This window comes from Mytilus galloprovincialis, chromosome 13 (genome assembly GCF_965363235.1).
Source record: "Mytilus galloprovincialis chromosome 13, xbMytGall1.hap1.1, whole genome shotgun sequence".
NCBI lineage: Eukaryota > Metazoa > Mollusca > Bivalvia > Mytilida > Mytilidae > Mytilus > Mytilus galloprovincialis.
In genome coordinates this window covers 38264525-38283345 of record NC_134850.1, presented here as the reverse complement: position 1 = coordinate 38283345, position 18821 = coordinate 38264525, and the positions used below count along the sequence as shown (strand labels likewise).

The 18821-nt window shown below is 31.2% G+C and overlaps 1 protein-coding gene across 1 annotated transcript; it reads right to left on the bottom strand.

Annotated features, from left to right (window-relative positions):
• On the bottom strand, positions 1-18807 carry LOC143057500 (uncharacterized). Its single transcript, XM_076230810.1, has 16 exons — positions 18656-18807; positions 18209-18385; positions 17530-17782; positions 13000-13163; positions 11765-11911; positions 10711-10966; positions 7059-7228; positions 6553-6714; positions 5980-6232; positions 5252-5415; positions 4590-4757; positions 2416-2628; positions 1971-2013; positions 1388-1551; positions 819-974; positions 1-11 (listed from the first exon to the last, which is right to left on the bottom strand). Exons 1-16 carry the CDS (start codon positions 18714-18716, stop codon positions 1-3), a joined length of 2562 nt encoding a protein of 853 aa, XP_076086925.1. The 5' UTR covers positions 18717-18807.
• Positions 18808-18821: the final 14 nt, after the last annotated feature.

Genomic DNA, 18821 nt, shown 5'->3' with positions numbered 1-18821 from the left:
TTATTTGATAGCTGAAATAAATAAATAAAACTTTGATATATATGATGTTCAATTGAGAATTTATATAAATACAAATTGTAATTAATTGGCTCTCTCTGTTTTTTTTTTTCTATTAGAAAAGAAGTTATGTTTAAATGTCTAAAATTAAATCTACAAACATAATCCCAAAGAATAGAACAAAGCTGTTAACATTTAAAAAGGGACATGAAATACAAAATGCAGATAAAGATAAAATTTTATGTTGATTTAAATTAATTGAATGTGTAATGCGAAGCTGTTATTTAAGTAGACAGTAACTTAACCTAGCGTATTTACTTACTTGAGTCTTAAAATTCCATTTAGCCAAAAAGACTTGTTCCTTCCCCATTGATAGCCAAAAAGCATCTGGACAAAGCGTAGTTTTTCTATTCCAACAGTGAACTTTAGGTTACAAGCATCCAGATCCAGAAACATGTTAAAAGATCTCTGAAGAACAGGAACTTCAACGCAACAGTTGATGTTACTGCATGTGTCACCCAGATGGCATATTGTTGTTGATGGAAGTGCTGGTAAACTGATAGATGCCAAACATTCTAAAAATATTGCTTATTTTGTCACAGATTGGCATTACAGGCATTTCAGTTTTAAGTATCTTAACAGACCATCATATAGTATTATTTGACATAAAATCTTAATGCCTATTATTACAAATATTATTTTTTTACTACAGAATAAATCAAAGACTGCTATAGTTTCAATGAATAAAAATGCTTTACAATAAAAAAAAAAAAACAGCAAACTCTATGCAATAAAAGAAAAAAGAATATGTTTATACATACTAGATTTCCAGCTGTCTGAGTGTACTGTGTTGCTTTTACATTCATTTGAGAAATACCTGGCAATGTCCAAATCATTGTTTAATTTCAGAAGTTCAAGACTACTTAAATTTCTAGAATTAATACTTCTTTCATACTCCCAATCTGAAAGGTCAAAATCTGCAAAAGAAACAATATATCTCTAAACAACAGTAGACATGTCTTTTATTTCACAAATTATTATACAAGACATTTTTATCTTTTCTCAAATTGATGCCTTTCCAAATTGAATCAATGTGTGCTTAATGGCTTTAACAGTCACTGATTCAAAAGGTTCATTTATACAACCATTGCCTTGTAAAAAGACGAGCGTAAATCAGCTTTATAATATCAGATATATTTGACAGTAGTAAATGAACTTATCAAAAGGAAATCAAAAGAACAAATACATGGATCAATTTGTTTTCTCCTTTTAATTCTTTATTTTAGAAACACATTCTAATATACTCATATGGTTAAATCTTTTGAACTTTTACTTAATCTAGGAATTTTTTGTTGTTAACTTTTAAAAATTAATTCACTGAATTGCCTACCTGCAATTCGGAAATCATTCTGCAAATGTCTTAGTTGTTTAGGTAGTCTTGTACTCTTTAGTATAAAAGTATTCCAAGCACATGGTTTGTAACTTTCCCAACAAACAGACAATTCTAATGTTACCAAGTATTCATTTGAACTTAGTAAGTCATATGTGTTGTATCTGGGGGAAAAAATGAACATTTTACACATGAATTGATTTATTTTCAATTAATATCAAATATATGTATTAAAAAAAAAAAGAATTAAAAAAAAGAGATGGATGGTAAAAATCATTTCAGAAACTGTCTAAATACCCCTTTAACATTTTTCTTGTAAGAAAGAAATTTTAGCAAATTAGAAACTATTGCTTTAACACATAAAATGAAAATGAAATGAGAAAGGGGAACACATCATTTCAGAAACTGTTCAAATATCCCTTAACTGCTACTTCAGGTAAAAAATATTTCTTTTGTTTCTGTAGAAGAGTTGTCTTGTTGACAACCATCTCCTTATTTTTGTATAGTCCAAAACAGTTTTCAATACAAGACTATTGTTTTTAAGAATTGAAATTCAAGCAAAAATGATGTAAATCAAACATACTTTAATCTGAACACATTAAACAATCTCAATTCATGATCAGCACCTGAAAAAAAGATAAATATTATCCATTAGTCTTTTCAATATGCTGAACAAAAGTAGATAATTTAAAAAAAAAAATTCACTGGCATAAAACAGACATAATAAAAGAGGCAATATTGTAAACATTTTTAAATGTTAAGTTGCTGTCTCTCTGCAATATTCCTTTTTTTGAAGGAATGCATGTTATATCTAAAAAGAATTGAATCATAATTTTAATCCTGTTCTCTTTTATAGAAATGTGGCATCACTGAATTATGACCTTATTTTTATATGCGATGAGTATCAGATTGTTTTTCTATCTGCCTTTCTTATTTTTTTACCATGGTTTTATCTATTTATAAAACTAAAAGATGTGTGGTCTTTGATTGTCCCCTTCTCTAGATCTTATATCCCCTTAATAATATACCAAAATTAAATCCCAGAAAGGAATCCAAAAAGGTATGCTCTCCAATTCTAATCTCAAGTAGTTGTAAATCCTGGTTAAGTCCTAGATACACTTCAATGGTTTTCCTAATGGACTCCAGATTCAAACAGCAAGATATTTCTGTGCAGCTACTTTTCAGTTGGCAAACAAGTGGATATGATGTAATATTTGGTAGAACTGTATCTTCAATACAATCTACAAAATAATATAATTGTTTTAAAGTTTATCAGGTTAAACACAGAAATATTTTTTTTCAATTTACTAAGTTCCATCATTGAATATGTCCAGTAAGAAGATTAAAACAGTTTTTTATAGTTTTTTTTAATCTCTGACACTAAAATCTATATAATGACATTCCACTTAGTATTACTTTACAGAACTCTTAGTTTCCACAGTAAAGGTAAATCAAAGTGCTTGTAAGCACTGAAAGGTAAAGCTTGGTTTAAATTATCAGTAGGAAGTCAAATAAATAAATATTGCATTGAATAAAGCAGTGGCTGAAGTTAATTCAACTAAAATTCTGGACAATGGGAGATAACTCCCACTTTTTAAAGATGGCTTTAATAATGACATCATTTATATTTTTAGAACAGATACTATATTCCTGCACCTTGCAAAAGTTATATGCTTTTTGTCGAGTCTGCAACTTTTGTTGCAGAAAGCTCGACATAGGGATAGTGATCCGGCGGCGGCGGCAGTGTTAGCTAACTTCTTAAAAGCTTTTTATTTTAGAAGGTGGAAGACCTGGATGCTTCATACTTTGTATATAGATGCCTCATGTTACGAAGTTTCCGTCAGTCACATGTCCAATGTCCTTGACCTCATTTTCATGGTTCAGTGACCACTTGAAAAAAAAGTTCAAATTTTTTGCAATGTTGAATTCTCTCTTATTATAAGTAATCAAGTAATAGGATAACTATATTTGATATGTGCGTACCTTGCAAGGTCCTCATGTCTGTCAGACAGTTTTCACTTGACCTCAACCTCATTTCATGGATCAGTGAACAAGGTTAAGTTTTGGTGGTCAAGTCCATATCTCAGATACTATAAGCAATAGGGCTAGTATATTCAGTGTATGGAAGGACTGTAAGGTGTACATGTCCAACTGGCAGGTGTCATCTGACCTTGACCTCATTATCATGGTTCAGTGGTTATAGTTAAATTTTTGTGTTTTGGTCTGTTTTTCTCATACTATATGCAATAGGTCTACTATATTTGTTGTATGGAACGATTGTAAGGTATACATGTCTAGCGGGCAGATGTCATGTGACCTTGACCTCATTTTCATGGTTCAGTGGTCAAAGTTAAATTTTTGTGTTTTGGTCTGTTTTTCTCATACTATATGCAATAGGTCTACTATATTTGTTGTATGGAACGATTGTAAGGTGTACATGTCTAGTGGGCAGATGTCATGTGACCTTGACCTCATTTTCATGGTTCAGTGGTCAAAGTTAAGTTTTTGAGTTTTGGTCTTTTTATCTAATACTATATGCCATAGGTCAACTATATTTGGTGTATGGAAATATTTTATGATCTTTATGTCAGTCGCACAGGTTTTATTTGACCGTGACCTCATTTTCACGGTTCATTGCACAGTGTTAAGTTTTGTGTTTTGGTCTATTTTTCTTAAACTATAAGTAATAGGTCAACTATATATGTTGTATAGAAGCATTGTTAGCTGTACATGTCTGCCTGGCATGGTTCATTTGACCTTGACCTCATTTTCAAGGTTCATTGGTCTATGTTTAGTTATCTTGGTTAATGTTAAGTTTATGTGACAGTTGTTATAAAGCTTAGCTTTATACTTAGGACTATCAACATAATATCAATGATTAGTATAGAAGGCGAGACATTTCAGTGTGTGCACTCTTGTCTTGATAGGAGTAGCATTATTTTGTGACTGGAACAATCTAAGCATATATGACAGTGACCAATTTCTGAAAATTTTCATAGATAGGATATATAGAATGTTATGATCAATGTACTATATTTTGTATATCAAAAAGGTAGTGATAATCCTTGGAAGTTTAGATATTAAGTCAGTAACATAGGGTTACCACCCCCCCCCCCCCCAAAAAAAAAAAAAAAAAAAAAAAAACCACAGATATAAATGAACCAAGGTGAAATAAATATTCCTATTTGAAATAGTGCCCTACCTTTTATCCAACCATTGCCATCCACTCCATGCATGGCCATATTACAAGTATCATTAGTAATGTATCTTGACAACCCTGTTTGTTCAAGAAGTTCAGATACATAATGTTCAGGTAAGATGGCATCTGATGTCAGTTTTCTTTCTCTATTCCACTGTTCTAAAGAGAAATCTGAAAACAAAGAGATAAAGATGAGGTCTATGACCATCTGAACTTTGCCGGAGGATGATGCTTAACATCAAGAGGCTAATTAAATATTAAATGCATATTCAAGACGATCTAAAATAAGTTTGTTCATTTTGTGGTTTTTCTATGTTATGTTTTGTGTACCGTTGTTTGCAGTTTAAAATTGTCTTTTCTTTTTTACCATGGCGTTGTCAGTTTATTTTCTACTTTGAATATCCCATTGGTATTCTACATCTCTTTTTTCCTTAATAATTTCAAAATATAAATACATTAAACCTTTTTAAAAGGACACTGAGAAGCCAATAGAAACAATTATTAGTACTTTAACAAGATTATATATTTATATGTATTCCAGCATTATTGATGAGTCTTTTGTAGCTATAGACTAGACATGGCATACAAAATTATAAGCCTGTTATCTTAAATCAGTTTTTTTTTTTTTTTTTTTTTTTTTTTATATAATATCATCCTTATTTTACCTTTGGTCTGGAAAACTGTATCCACTTGGCACAGAGGTTTGGGAAACACCATATCTTTCAGGAGAGTTGTTACAAATTCACATGACCTATTTGATTCTATGCAAAAGCTGAATGTTAAATTCAGAACAATCCTTTCTAGATTAGGAAGATCTTCTATGGTATACCTGTAATATCAAACATTTTAAGATGATCGAATTGACCAGTAGCACAGCTGTTTTTATTTGACTATATCAAATTTCATTTAAAAATGTTTTTCCTTTTTTAATAAATAATTTGAATGGTTGATGTAATACATGATTTTTTATTTTTTGTAACCATTTAAAAAAGTGGCTGTTAATTAACTTTTCAATAATATACTTTATTGCTATGTACTCCTCTTACAGTCTTAGTTGGTCCAAAGTAAATTTGAATGTGCTATGTCAGGGTCAGGAGTGTTCAATAATAGTGTGAGATTAGATAAAACTGATCTTCAACATTCTGGCAGAGATTATTAAAATATGCTTTCAATACAGTTATTTTCAATATATCTTTGAAAAATATATTGACCTGATACTGGACAGACAAAACAGATGCATGGTCAGAAAACATAATGCCTTCTACTTTTGTAAGCAGAATATAATGTATTATTAAATTTTCCAGGTATTAGTGTTTTTGATGATAACAAATGGATAATTTGAAGTTGTTGAATTGTTATCAGCTTTACTACTGTAATAATGAAGCATACATACTTCATTCTTGCCAACCCAAGCAAATTGAAATGTTCTGTTTCTCCATAGGTATAATCCAGCAGGCTATACTTGTGGTACATTTTCTCTATCCCAACAGTTACACTTGAATGACAAGTATCTACATCCAGATAAAAGCTAAATGTTGTGTTAAGCAGTGGTATCGCAGCACAACACTCTATTTTTGTACAGGACTCAAAAAGTTTGCAAATAATGTTGTCAGGCAATGTTGGTAAGGTTATGTTATGTGGACATTCTGTAAAAAAAAAGTACATATATCTCATAGAAAAACACTTAAATTATAAACATAACAATACCACACAAGAAAATAAAATAATTGATTACATTCAAGACATTTGAAATCTGGTGGATATCCTTGGCAATAATACAACTACCTCCTTATTTTTGCCATGAAATTCAAATATATCATGACAAGTCAAAAGATTACTGCAACAAAACAACTTTGCTTATTTTTTTTTATTTTAGACAAAATCTGGAGAACATGTGGACATTTATAAATTATAAGTCCTGTGAGGTTATCTGAACACAGAATGATCAAAATCTACAGAAGCTTACCAATTTTCCATTCATTCTGATATGATTTATCCATCCAACATGGAGGATCAATTTGGTAAGCAGCTACATTTAGGTCAGACAGTAGCTGTTTTACTGTGTAAGCATGCAAAGGAGAGACGTTAGGAAATCCTTTCTCAGTCAACCAATTTTGTAGATAAAAATCTGAAAAATCAAAAAATTAAAAGGAAAATGAAAACCTAAAGCTTTGCTTCTGCAGGATGTTTGCAGGAGGCTTTTAGAATGTAAATGTGAAAATACTTTTATAAGTTGCATAATAGATTCATTCCTTCGAACTGAGCAACTAGTCAAAAAACTTGTCAGTGTTTATTTTTTTGTTGGTGTTGATTTGCAGATCTTTTATGCTCACTGTTGAATATAATCTTCTTCTTTTTTCAAGTTGGACAATTTAGAACTTGGTATATTGTATAGAAATATGTCTATTGTTAAAGACTGTAAATATATTAACCTGTGGATAAAAAAAACCCATCAAAATACATTACACTTACTGCTTATAAAGAAACCAGTATTCCAGTTACATTTTTGTTTTGGCAGTTTATATTGGTTGAAAATCTGGATAGATAATTCACAATGTATAGAACTATCAGCCTCCATACACACACTCAGTGTTAAATCTATCAGGTACTGTCCCTCAGCTGTTAAATCCACTATTCTAAACCTGCAATGATCATTAAGATGAAAAATGAAATTTTGAAATAAAACACAGGTAATTATATAAATTTGATAAAATTTTATAATATTCAAAATGAATCTTTTAGTTTGATGAGAGTACAATGTTTTATCAGGATAGAAGACATATTGAGATCACCCCAGTTTTTGGTAGGGTTCGTGTTGTATCTTCCACTCTTAAAAATAACATATGGTCTCATATATTGTGGATTGATCTTTGTTTTCATGGATTGAGGAAAAATCATATTTTTGTGGATATTTGATTTCCTTGTTTTGATTAAGGAAGCTGGCCTGTCGTGTTTTAGATTTTTTGCCAGATTTTCGGAATCCTCTGGTGTTATCCATTTGAATACCTTGAAAATATTTGCCCGGTGACCCCCATTTTTCTTTTTGTGAATCTTTTACATGTATAATGATCAGCCATCTGTATAAGTCTTATAAAATTTTAATTATTTTTTAACAGTTTTTGAGAACTTCAACTTGTCAATGGTAAAGCTATGAAAAGTCAAGAGAGAATATTCTCCAGCCAAAATTTCAATGACTATTATCTCGAAAACAAGCACGGAGACCTATAAATTATTTTTGGCCTTTGGATTCCTTTATTAATCCCCTATCTATATAAACTAGTTTTTTGAAAAGTTAATTACTTTGAAACCGAGAAGCGAACTCCCTTAAGTCTGCATACAAGCCTATAGAAAATTCATACTTAATTATTGATCATTTAAATTTGTTTTAAATTTGTGGTTCACCTATCCCCAAAAAATCATAATCAAAGAGCTGAAAGCTCTGAAGAAAAATGACGCCACTGTCTCTAATATTGGGATAGTTTTTATGCAAGTCTTGATTTTCACATACCGTAATTAGTTTAACAATGCAACATGTATCGTGAGCATATAATTGATATTCGTATATGTGTGTGTGTGTGAAGTGAAGGTGACAACTGGCTGGTTTTTTAAGACAAATGAATAGGTCAAGACTAGCTGAATTGTACAAATAAATACCGTAGAAAGGCTTGTATATTTCTCACTGGTACATAGTCTGAATCTGGGTCCGTTCGCTTCCATTCACGTTTGCGTCCACTCATTTTCACCCCTGTCACTTTCACACCCTACATTGTTCGCACCCAATCTTAATTGGTTTTGTGTTTAATAACTCTGTAAGCAAGTGTTTTCTTATAAGTATAATTGTTGTCATTGTCTCAAAATAAAGTGAGACAGCAATTTTTTTTTGTGTTGAATAAATCTTAATCATGTTTTGGATAAGGTATTGCTAAAAATAATAATAATCCTTTCTAAATAAAGTGGTATTTTGTCAACGTTTTATTTTGTGTTGAATAACTCTTAATCATGTTTTGGTTAGTGTATTGCTATAACTTGTTTCATTGACTTGTTTCAAAATGAAGTGAGATTCTGACTATGTTTGTTTCTGCGTGTTGAATAAATTTTATCATGTTTTGGTTATATTAGTGGATTGCTATGTTTTATTGTTTCGTTGTTTCAGATCAATGGGACCAAGCTGTTAAAAACAATTATCTTTTGTGTTTTTTCCTTTTAAATCTTCAATGTTTTACTCATACCAAGCTATAAATACATTCAGTATTTACACCAAAGCAATTTAAAACAACAACCATGATTTTCCAATTATTCAACTTGAATTTGAATTAAAATTGGGCGCGAATGAGTAGAGTGTGAATGTGCGAACGTGTAGGGTGCGAAAATGTATTGGGCACAAACAGACCTGATACCACACAGTCTGAACCCCCTTCTCCCACAAAATATTAAGTAAATAATCTTTTTGTTACTGCTATCAAAGGTCGAATGAAACTCAGATAGTTTCAAACATTTGTCAAAAAATTCTAGTCAAACTGGCACCTAGTTAAATTGGCACCTGGACAAATCAGCACCTGGTTAAAATCGACACCTGATATAGTCAATTCGTCACCCATGTTAAATATATATTTTTAACAGTATTTTACGCAATAGGGTAAAAATAAGAAAGGGGTTGCCAGAATTTTTTTCAGTATTTAAGCAAAAAGAGTTAAATACTAACTTTCACATTTTTGGGTGTTCATGTACATTTTGTATATATTTATTTTTCTCAACTAATGACTTTTTTGGTGTATTTTTAATGATATATATATATATGAATAGTCCAAATAATTATTACGTCTGGCAAGGCTTTTTAATTTTATTCTGGAACACCTTCCTATAACCGCAAGGCTATGTTAATTTTTTTTCTGGGACGCCTTCCTACGAACGTCGTATGAAGGCGTCCCAGAAAAATAATAAAATAGCCTTGCCAGACGTCATAATTATTTGGACTAATACATGAGATATTGTGTATTTTTCTGCATTATTTCAACCAGTTGAGCATTTTACAGGATTGTTGGTTTAATGCTGTTTAAACTTTACTGAAAGACAAACACCTTAAATTTGCTAATTATTTGGCATGAAAGTTTGATTTATTGAAAGGGACTCATAGTTTTCCATTTTATTTTAATAATTGACTTGTTTTTACAATTACACAAATTGTCTAATTGTTAAAACAACAGCTTTTGTAAGGGCTTCGTTGTTTACCTTTATACACTACATATTCACTTTCGTTTCGTGGTTTACCAAAATACACAACAACATATTCACTATGTACTTGGTAACAGTAATTAATTAATTGAATAGAAAATATTATAACAAATATTATTGGATGCCGAATTGACGTCGAATAGGTGCCGATTTGACTAGATGCCAATTTAACCAGGTGCCGACTTGACTTGTACGTTTCAATTCCTCTGCGATCGTTTGCGGTATTTTCTTGAGAAAACCTATTTTCCATCATCAAAGAGAAGAAGAAACTGCTTTAAAATGATTCTGGAACGCTTCATGATTGTTAAAATAAGTTTAATTCACTCAAAAACAATTTTAAAACTTGCGATTAAACAGGAAGTTTCCAAAGCACGTGTAAAAGAAGAAATTAACCGGTGAGAGTGGAAATCCGTATATGACAGATATCCCTATAGTACGACTTTGAAAGTAAAACAGTTCAATCCTTTTGTAAAACAATCTTTAATATACCTATCACATTAATGTTTGAAGGGTCTTAAGCTTATTCAAACCATATAAGTCGGTATGAAACACCAAAACGGAATGAACAATAACCGATTACGTTTTGTAGTTTACAAATTTTAAAACTGGTTCCCGTCAAACTACAACACTTTGTTCGAGTGTAGTGGAATACAAGCAAAAACCAGTGTAAACTGGGTCCTGGCTGAATTAATACTACACAATGATGCATAATGATAACACAAGCAGATTCCAGTTTGTATGGAAAATAGGAAATACGAAACCAAGCGCGGTAGGCAGAGAAATGTAATGAAGTTCAGGTCGGCAGTTATGGAACAATGACTGCGTCATTTTCCAAAAATGAGTATCCCACAATTCATAATGAATCAACAGTACTATAATTTAGTATACATACTCCATTCTAACAAATCCAAAAAGCCAGACCTGGTCATGATATCCCCATTCATAGTCAAACAACCATTTACTGAACTGCAGTTGTTCAATGGCAACATTAAGCTTAAAGAGACAAGGATCTATGTTGATGAAAGTTTTAAATGATCGACCAATCTTCTCCAGTGTTATACAACAGTCTACTGTGTTACAGGAGTCACTGATGTGGCAGCCTACTGGTTGTATGTTACTGGGTAAAACTGCCATGGATTGATTACACTCTGTAAATACGTAATACATTAATGAATGCTTAAATAAAAGAACGATACATGTATCTACATTTTCCTGATATAAATATTTACTTCGACTAATCTTATGCCATCTTCAAATTTTAAAGTCTATTACATTGCTTTCAACCGAAGACTAAAGCATTTTATTCAATGTAAAGATAATATCAACCAATCATATTTGAGAGGTATGGAACTCAGAAATCACTTTATCTTTATTTCAATTTTTAATTTCAGACAATTTGATTAAATGTAATTTACGATGGAACAACAAATGAAGTACATTCCATAAAAGTTATAATTGTATTTAAATATCTAGACATATATAACCACTTCAACTTAAAAACTACTCACAGATGAAAAACTTAGATTGCTTTACAGCTGACTTTATTGAGTGTGTAGCCAAAGGTAATATCTTAGGTTAGCTTGCTTGTTAGCTGAACTGTGAAGTCATTGTTAGGTTTGATAAACTACCATACTTTTAGAGTAGACTAGTCTGACAGATAACAATCTATCTGTCTGTTGGACTTGGCTACTTTGAAAGGAGGGTAGCATACCTGACATTACAATGACTTCAAGCTAACCAAAGATTTTACCTTCAGCTACAAACTCATTGAAATCGGCTGTAAATTTAAACTTGTAGTGATCATTGATATACACAAGAGATCAGTATTGAAACAAATAAAAACTTTAGATTTAATCCCAGTAAAACATGGAGAGTGCTAGTACATCTTATGGTTATTTATTTATATCAATTTAATAGACCATTTACAACAGAGTTTTGTACTTAACCATTAATCCATCCAACTAAACTGCAGGACTCTTTTAGTAAAAAGTCTGTTAGACCAAGTGTTTCCATTAGGTCTGTCATATCATTCTCACTAAGTGTACTTTCTATGGTTAAACCTTTTCCCACCAAAAACATCATGTATGAAAAATCTACACAAGAAAAACAAAACATAACATGATGAAAATACTTGATAATAGAACAGATAAAGAACTAGTATTTCAATCTTAGCAAAGTTCTTAGTGTTCTTTATAGCAATGCACAATATTATGTATTTTTGCTGTTAACATTAAAGTAAAATGATATTGAAACTGTAACCACTGGTCACCTCCTCATGATTTAAATCTCTGTCAACAAATACACTTGCTTTGTGTCCACATATAGTTAAGATTCACCCTTGTTTTCACATTTACATTAATATAATTAAACAAGAAAATGTGTCTATAGGACAGAATGCCAACAAGCACAACCAACTAGACATCATCGAGATAAATAGCATATTGTTTATATGTGGTAAAAATATGTATTTTTACCATAGAACATTGGATTGTCAAAGTTTCTGACCTTGATCTTTGATCTAAAAAGTTGTACATACATTATGACACACCCTCTGGTGTTGGTTAATATAAATGTCAAGTATTAACTATAAATTCATAATGGTTCTGAAGATATAAAGCAGACATCATCTTTATATATGGTTGTCCACTGAAACCAAAGTTTATGACCTAGAACTTTGATCTAGGAAGTTGTACATACAATATGACACACTCTCTGGTATTGGGTAATACACATCTTAAGTATAAATTTTAAAATCTAAACATTTCTCTAGATATAGAGTGAACATGATCTTTACATTAAGACATGGGGTTGTCAACTGAAACTAAAGTTTTGACCTTGAACTTAGATCTAGATCATTTGATAAATGTACAAACATTATAACACACCCTCTGATATTGGTTACTATACATGTAAAGTATAAAGTAAGAAATTATCATGGTTCGTTAGATATAGCGTGGCCACAATTAGTTACAGACCAACAGACTAATCACTATAGGGAGAACAGCCATTTGGCGGAGCCTTATTATCAGATTTCTATGTTCAGTGAACTGTAATTCTGGGTCAAAATTCTTTTTTGGCATATATTTTCAACAGTTAACATCATTATGAACATGTGTATTTAGTGTCAAGTTATCAGAATTTTATGATAAACTACCTTATATCAAAACTTTAAAGCACTTACTTGGATCAATAAAATCACTTTTCCACTCACATATGGACTTGGGAAGGATGGTATTCTTCAAAATTGGTACTGATATTTCACATGGAGAATTTGAATTAAAGCAAATACTTAGATCAAGTGTTACTTCAAACTGTCTTTCTCCTGGAAAATCTTTTATCATAAAGCTATAAAAAAAAAAAATGTACAAAAAAATTAAAATTCAATGAATATAATTACCAATCAAACGACAAAGCTATGAAAACAACACATTTAATTTAAATACCAAAATGAAACTGATGTGGAAAACTTGCCAAAGAGACAACTCTCTACCAGACACCAAATAATGCATAAGTTGGCAGCTTATAGGTCACAGCTTGGCCTTTGACAATGAGCAAAACCCATACCACATAGTAAGCAATAGTATGTTTTGTACATAAATTAGGCTGTTAGAATTTTGGTTTGAACTGTTTTATATTGTCATTTCAGGGCCTTTTACAGCTGACTATGCTGTATGGGCTTTTTGCTCATTGTTGAAGTTAGTACGGTGACCTACAGTTATTAATTTCTGTGTCATTTAGTCTCTTCTGGAGAGTTTTCTCTCATTAGCAATCATACCACATCTTCATTTTTATATTTCATAGATTAACATACAAGGGTATCAAATGCATACTGTATCAGGGGCAGATAATAGTATACCCCAATTCAATATTTTATTTTCATCAAGTTGCTTACAGGAAGACCTTCATTCCAGTCTTATCTCAGTAGTATACTTGTACACTTGAGAAGTATAAAATGTAAAACTATGAACCAAAAGTATGACCAAAAAAAAATTATTTCAATGTATCTTTATAAATTATATTATCATTTTTTTTCAATAAAATCCATATTTTTTATCCAAATATTACTGTACACAAAATAAACATATAATACAGTTTGTTTAATTGAAAATCTATCAATTCCTATGACTATTAAAGGGAAAATTCGTGATTTTTTACTTATGGTTTAAATATGTTCATTATGACATAATATATATATTCACAAAGTTTTATCGCTATAATTGCAGTAATAAAGGAGAAATTCAATAATCAATGAAAAAATATTAACAACTTCCTGTAGGTCGTGACGTTTTCTCCTGGTTTTTGCATGCCGGGATTTAAAATACGATCATTAAAAGTCTTGGTTTTTAATCATATTTTAACGTAATCGTAAGCGCGTCGATGACTTCTGCTTTATCTAATAACCAGTCGATGATCAGAAGATAAAACGCACAGACGTGCAATTGTACATAGTCATGAGATAAATTTTCTATGTTAAACGTATATATTCAAATTAATTTTTTAGACAACACAAAATGTTATAAATTTATTTTTAATTAATGCATTTTCGGACTGATAAGGTGAACAATAATCTGTAAAGACAATATGTTGGTGTACTCTTAGTGACCTTTTACTGTCTCTGCTATGACTAGGTTTATACGATGTGTGTATTCACGGTTCTGTGGCAAAACTCGTAGATGGCTTGTTGAAAGGTAAATTGTTATTTGCACTTCGGTATCATGTTAACCACGCCTCTAGGACACACCTTGCCAGGTGTGACTGTCTATTCGGATCAGTGGATTATAAAACAAGGGAGCATTTAATACACACATTTAAAATACATATTCAAGTTGGTGACAAATGAAAATAGATCGCCGTGGAATTATTTAATTATAGTTGGTGCTATTATTTATTTGAATTCAAATAAATTAATTTACTAAGAAATAAACAATTTTCGGTTAAAGACGGAAAACTTAATTCATGTGTCAGAATGAAATGATATACACCTCTTGTCCTTGATTTATGTCTCATAAAAAAGGGGAACTTAGAAATTAAAAATAGCTTCACCAAAGCATTTTGATTGTCTTTATTAGGCAAAAAAATGTACGAGCATACTTACATTTAGACTTTTGAAACCCATGTATTAATTAAAATCTGAAACTATTTGAAGATAACTCTACCGAAGCGGAATATAATACGTACAAATAAAGAAAAACTACTGTTGTTTTTTAATCTTTGCACATTAATGATTAATTATTGTTATCAATAATATTGTTCATTTAATTACTTAATTAGTACCTAAAATATGTCTACCGCTTAGCATTAAATCTTGGTGTGGTAGGAAACGATTATTACATATAGATTATATTATTTGGATGAGGATTTGAGCTAGTCTATAAAAACACATTAATTAGTTAACATACATTCTAAACCAAATACAGTTGTTGTAATAAAACTTATATTTTAGTCATGCATAACTGATATTGACGAAATTAGAATAGTTCGTCCCTACATCGTTGTTCTTGAAACAATCATTATTAGTATACATGTAAGTTTCCTGACGTGTAAGCGCCATTGAGGATGAGCTCCAGAGAAAGCAGACTAGTAGCGTTTCGTTAGTTTGTTTGTTGGGAAAGGAGAGGAAATGCAACCAGTTGTACAGATAAACGACAGAATAACCATACAAGCATATATAGTCAACACAACCAGAAAGAGTTCCAATCGTTGGACGGGGAATATGAAGGCTTCCAAGAATGAACAAGTGACATGTCTAACTCTGAACAGTTAGAAAACAGACTATCGACATCGCTGGCTTGTTCTTGATATTTGAAACTGCATGCATATATACGTATACGTTTATGATAGTGATGAGTTCTTGCGTCTGACAAAAACTAAATTCCTTCAATCATGGTTATATCTTGCCATACGTTTATATTGGTTTGTTAGGGGATTACTCAAAATCGTTATTTAAACATCCTGTTTGTGAGATGTAGATTCATTTCAATACCAAATTTTTGTCTATATATTAAGATTCACAAGTTATAACACGGAGAAGCTCTGAAGGTACATCACTCCCATTTTGTTTGGGTGTGAACCATCGATGTTAACAGCAATATTAAAGAATAAGATGATGATGGTAGAAAGAACTATGGGCGTCATGTGGCAAATATTACATGCATATCGGACCATGAGTTGTCAATCTGTATGAAAAGATTTCGAATACAACCATATTATTGAGAAGGAATGTTTACATGCTATACTCTCGTACTAGTATTACAGGGTTCTTGTGGCGTTCACCTTAAATACACATCTTTTTAACGATGTTTAAAAAAAAGGCAGAACAATTTAATGTCATATTTCCCTATTTTTTTATCTCTTTTATCTGACAAGAATACCCCTATTTAGCGGACAAGCAATTTATTTTTAAAGTTAGTGTCCGTCCAGTGGCATATATAACAATTGTGATGACGAATTCCTTCCTTTGTTCGAGAACAATCTTATTGAAATATAAATCTGTGATTTTACTATGTCCACAACTTCGATGAACCGAAGCAAGTTATACATCGACCTGTATTTAAATCAAATTGGTTCTCTTCTTCTTTTTCTTTTGGTATACAATAGCCTATCGACATTCGATGATTACATACTGTTGGCATACGTGGACTAGGCTTTTTACAAAACTTTTACCCTAATTTATTCAAAATATTTTTTTTTTTCTTATGTTCAATGTATACATGTATATATTTTAGATTGCGCTATAGTTCCGTAACTTTCTACCCAGTCTTATAAACGAATCGTCGACAAGTGCGTTCATTTTATAAATCAATATTTCTGGTATGTTCCACTCTGTCCTTCACTATTGACAACGAGTATATATTACTTTTTATCCAAATTTACCCTTGGAAAAAATATTTAAATAGATTTTAATTTCATCAAATCTTATTTTTTTGGGTATTATTTATATTTTTATGAATAATATTCTTTACACCAGAAATGTTATTTATAAACAAGCGTATGAGTTTAGTAATGACAAGTAAGACAGACTTGTATATTATACATCTGATAGTTCAAAATGGAAAGTTATGAGTTATCGGCCGTGTACACTGATCAATACCTGCTGAAGTGAAACGATGCATGAACTTGCAAGCCAGACAGGAAATCGCTTGAATACCTGGACGTGTCACCTCACCTCACAATACCTTTGGAAGTAATACCTTTAGCCATTCTGGTGATCAGATGAGGGAAGATCAGAATTTATTTGAAAAAAGTTTATTACTTTAAAGAATTATGAACAAATTAGATTTTCGAAAACAATTTTCACGGAACACTTATTTATGATTTCAACTTCGACTTTTTACCTAATTCCAATATTTTAAAACGGTTTAAAAACAACAGACCATGGTAATTATAAAAAAAATAAGAATATTTTCCGTATCAAGTTAGTTAGTCAGATAAAACAACCGTACGAGTGACAAGATATCCACACGCAATTACGACTACATCGGTTACTGTCGTATTGGTCCTTTGTGGTTTATAGACATATCGTTGTTATTAATCGAGAAAGAAGACAAAATGGCTGAACGCAGAGAATTTATACTTTAAATTTAAAATCAATGGTGATCGCTCATCTAGCGGAATAAAACTTTGATATGTATGAATTTGAGCATTTTTATACAGAATGAACATAATATCAATTTTTGATTTTTTTGCGAAGTTTCCCTTTAAATATACTCACTATAGACCAACAAATCCATACAGTTTTATATGCTCTTGTTTGCCAAAGTTGTAGTTTAAGAGACTGATGTTAACAGTAAACTTTTCTATCCCTATGCTCATCCTTTTGTTACAGGGATCCAGTGTAAGATATGTATTTATAGATCTGCCAATCATTTCTACATTTGTACAGCACGTTATTCCAGTACAGAAGTCATAAAGGTGACAGGCTGTGGATTCATCCAATGCAATCAAAGTTACTTCCTTCTGACAGTCTGCAAACAATATCATAATTCATTTTTCTTTACAAATCCCATAAAGGAATGTTTGCATACATTTTAAAACTTCAGGCTCTACAAAGACTGAATTACTCAACTCGATTTATGCCAAATGCCAGCAATGACCAACCCTATCAGTTAACCTAGGTGTTTCAGAAGGGAATATCTATAAAAGTGTAACAAACCATGACATCTTTTTGACTCTGGTGGATAGTTCTTATTGACAATTATACAAATTCTACTTATTTGTATAAAGATGTAGGAAAATTTACAGCTTGTAATGGAATTAGCTCCATCTTAACATCATCTGTAACATTTTTTTTAACTGGATGAGATTTCATCCGGATGGAATTTTGCTTTACATAAGCAGTAACTTCAAGTGTCTTTCAGACCAGGGAAGTTAAACTTCACAAAGTATCTTACCTTTATTCCATCCCTTCTTTTTTGGGTAGTAAGGTAAATCACTTGGATCACACTGCCTCTGTAGGAGGAATGGGGCTACACCAAGATCCTGGAGAAGTACTGATGTTGTGTAAGAAGTCAATTGTACTCCATCAAAATTCAGTCCATTCTGTGATAAGAACTCTGTGAGTGTAAAATCTACAAATATCAAAATAAGTTTTTAGCAATTAATGATTCAACTCTACTGCAAGTAAAAGTGTGAAAATAGTTTTTTTCTGGTTTAATCTGTGAATGTTTTTAATCAAAATAAATCATCAGCAAAACAATAACATAGGATACCAGTAGATCTATATGTTGCAAACTGGTGCGCACAAAACCTTTAAATATGCATATAGGTTATCTGTAAATATACATAAAAAACTGCAATTTTATTTTAACTTCAACATTAAATTTTACAGCTGTACATACTTGGGTTCTTGAATCCTAAATTCACTTGACAGCTAGGTTTAGGAAGTTGAACTTCTTTCATCAAAGTTTGCTCAAACTGGCAAATACCAGTTGATTCTAAACATGAAGAAATATTCACACTGAGCACAACAATATTATCACTGGTCAGATCTTTTATTATGAAGCT

What these genes read in the sequence shown, in the direction of transcription:
- LOC143057500 (XM_076230810.1), bottom strand. Translation starts at nt 18,716, where the DNA reads ATGAAAGAAGTTCAACTTCCTAAACCTAGCTGTCAAGTGAATTTAGGA. An exon ending in TATGGATTTGTTGGTCTATA is followed by an intron (nt 13,164 to 17,529) that starts GTGAGTATATTT and finishes TTTTTTTTATAG; the next exon opens with CTTTATGATAAAAGATTTTC. An exon ending in TACAGTTTTCCAGACCAAAG is followed by an intron (nt 4,758 to 5,251) that starts GTAAAATAAGGA and finishes CTTTGTTTTCAG; the next exon opens with ATTTCTCTTTAGAACAGTGG.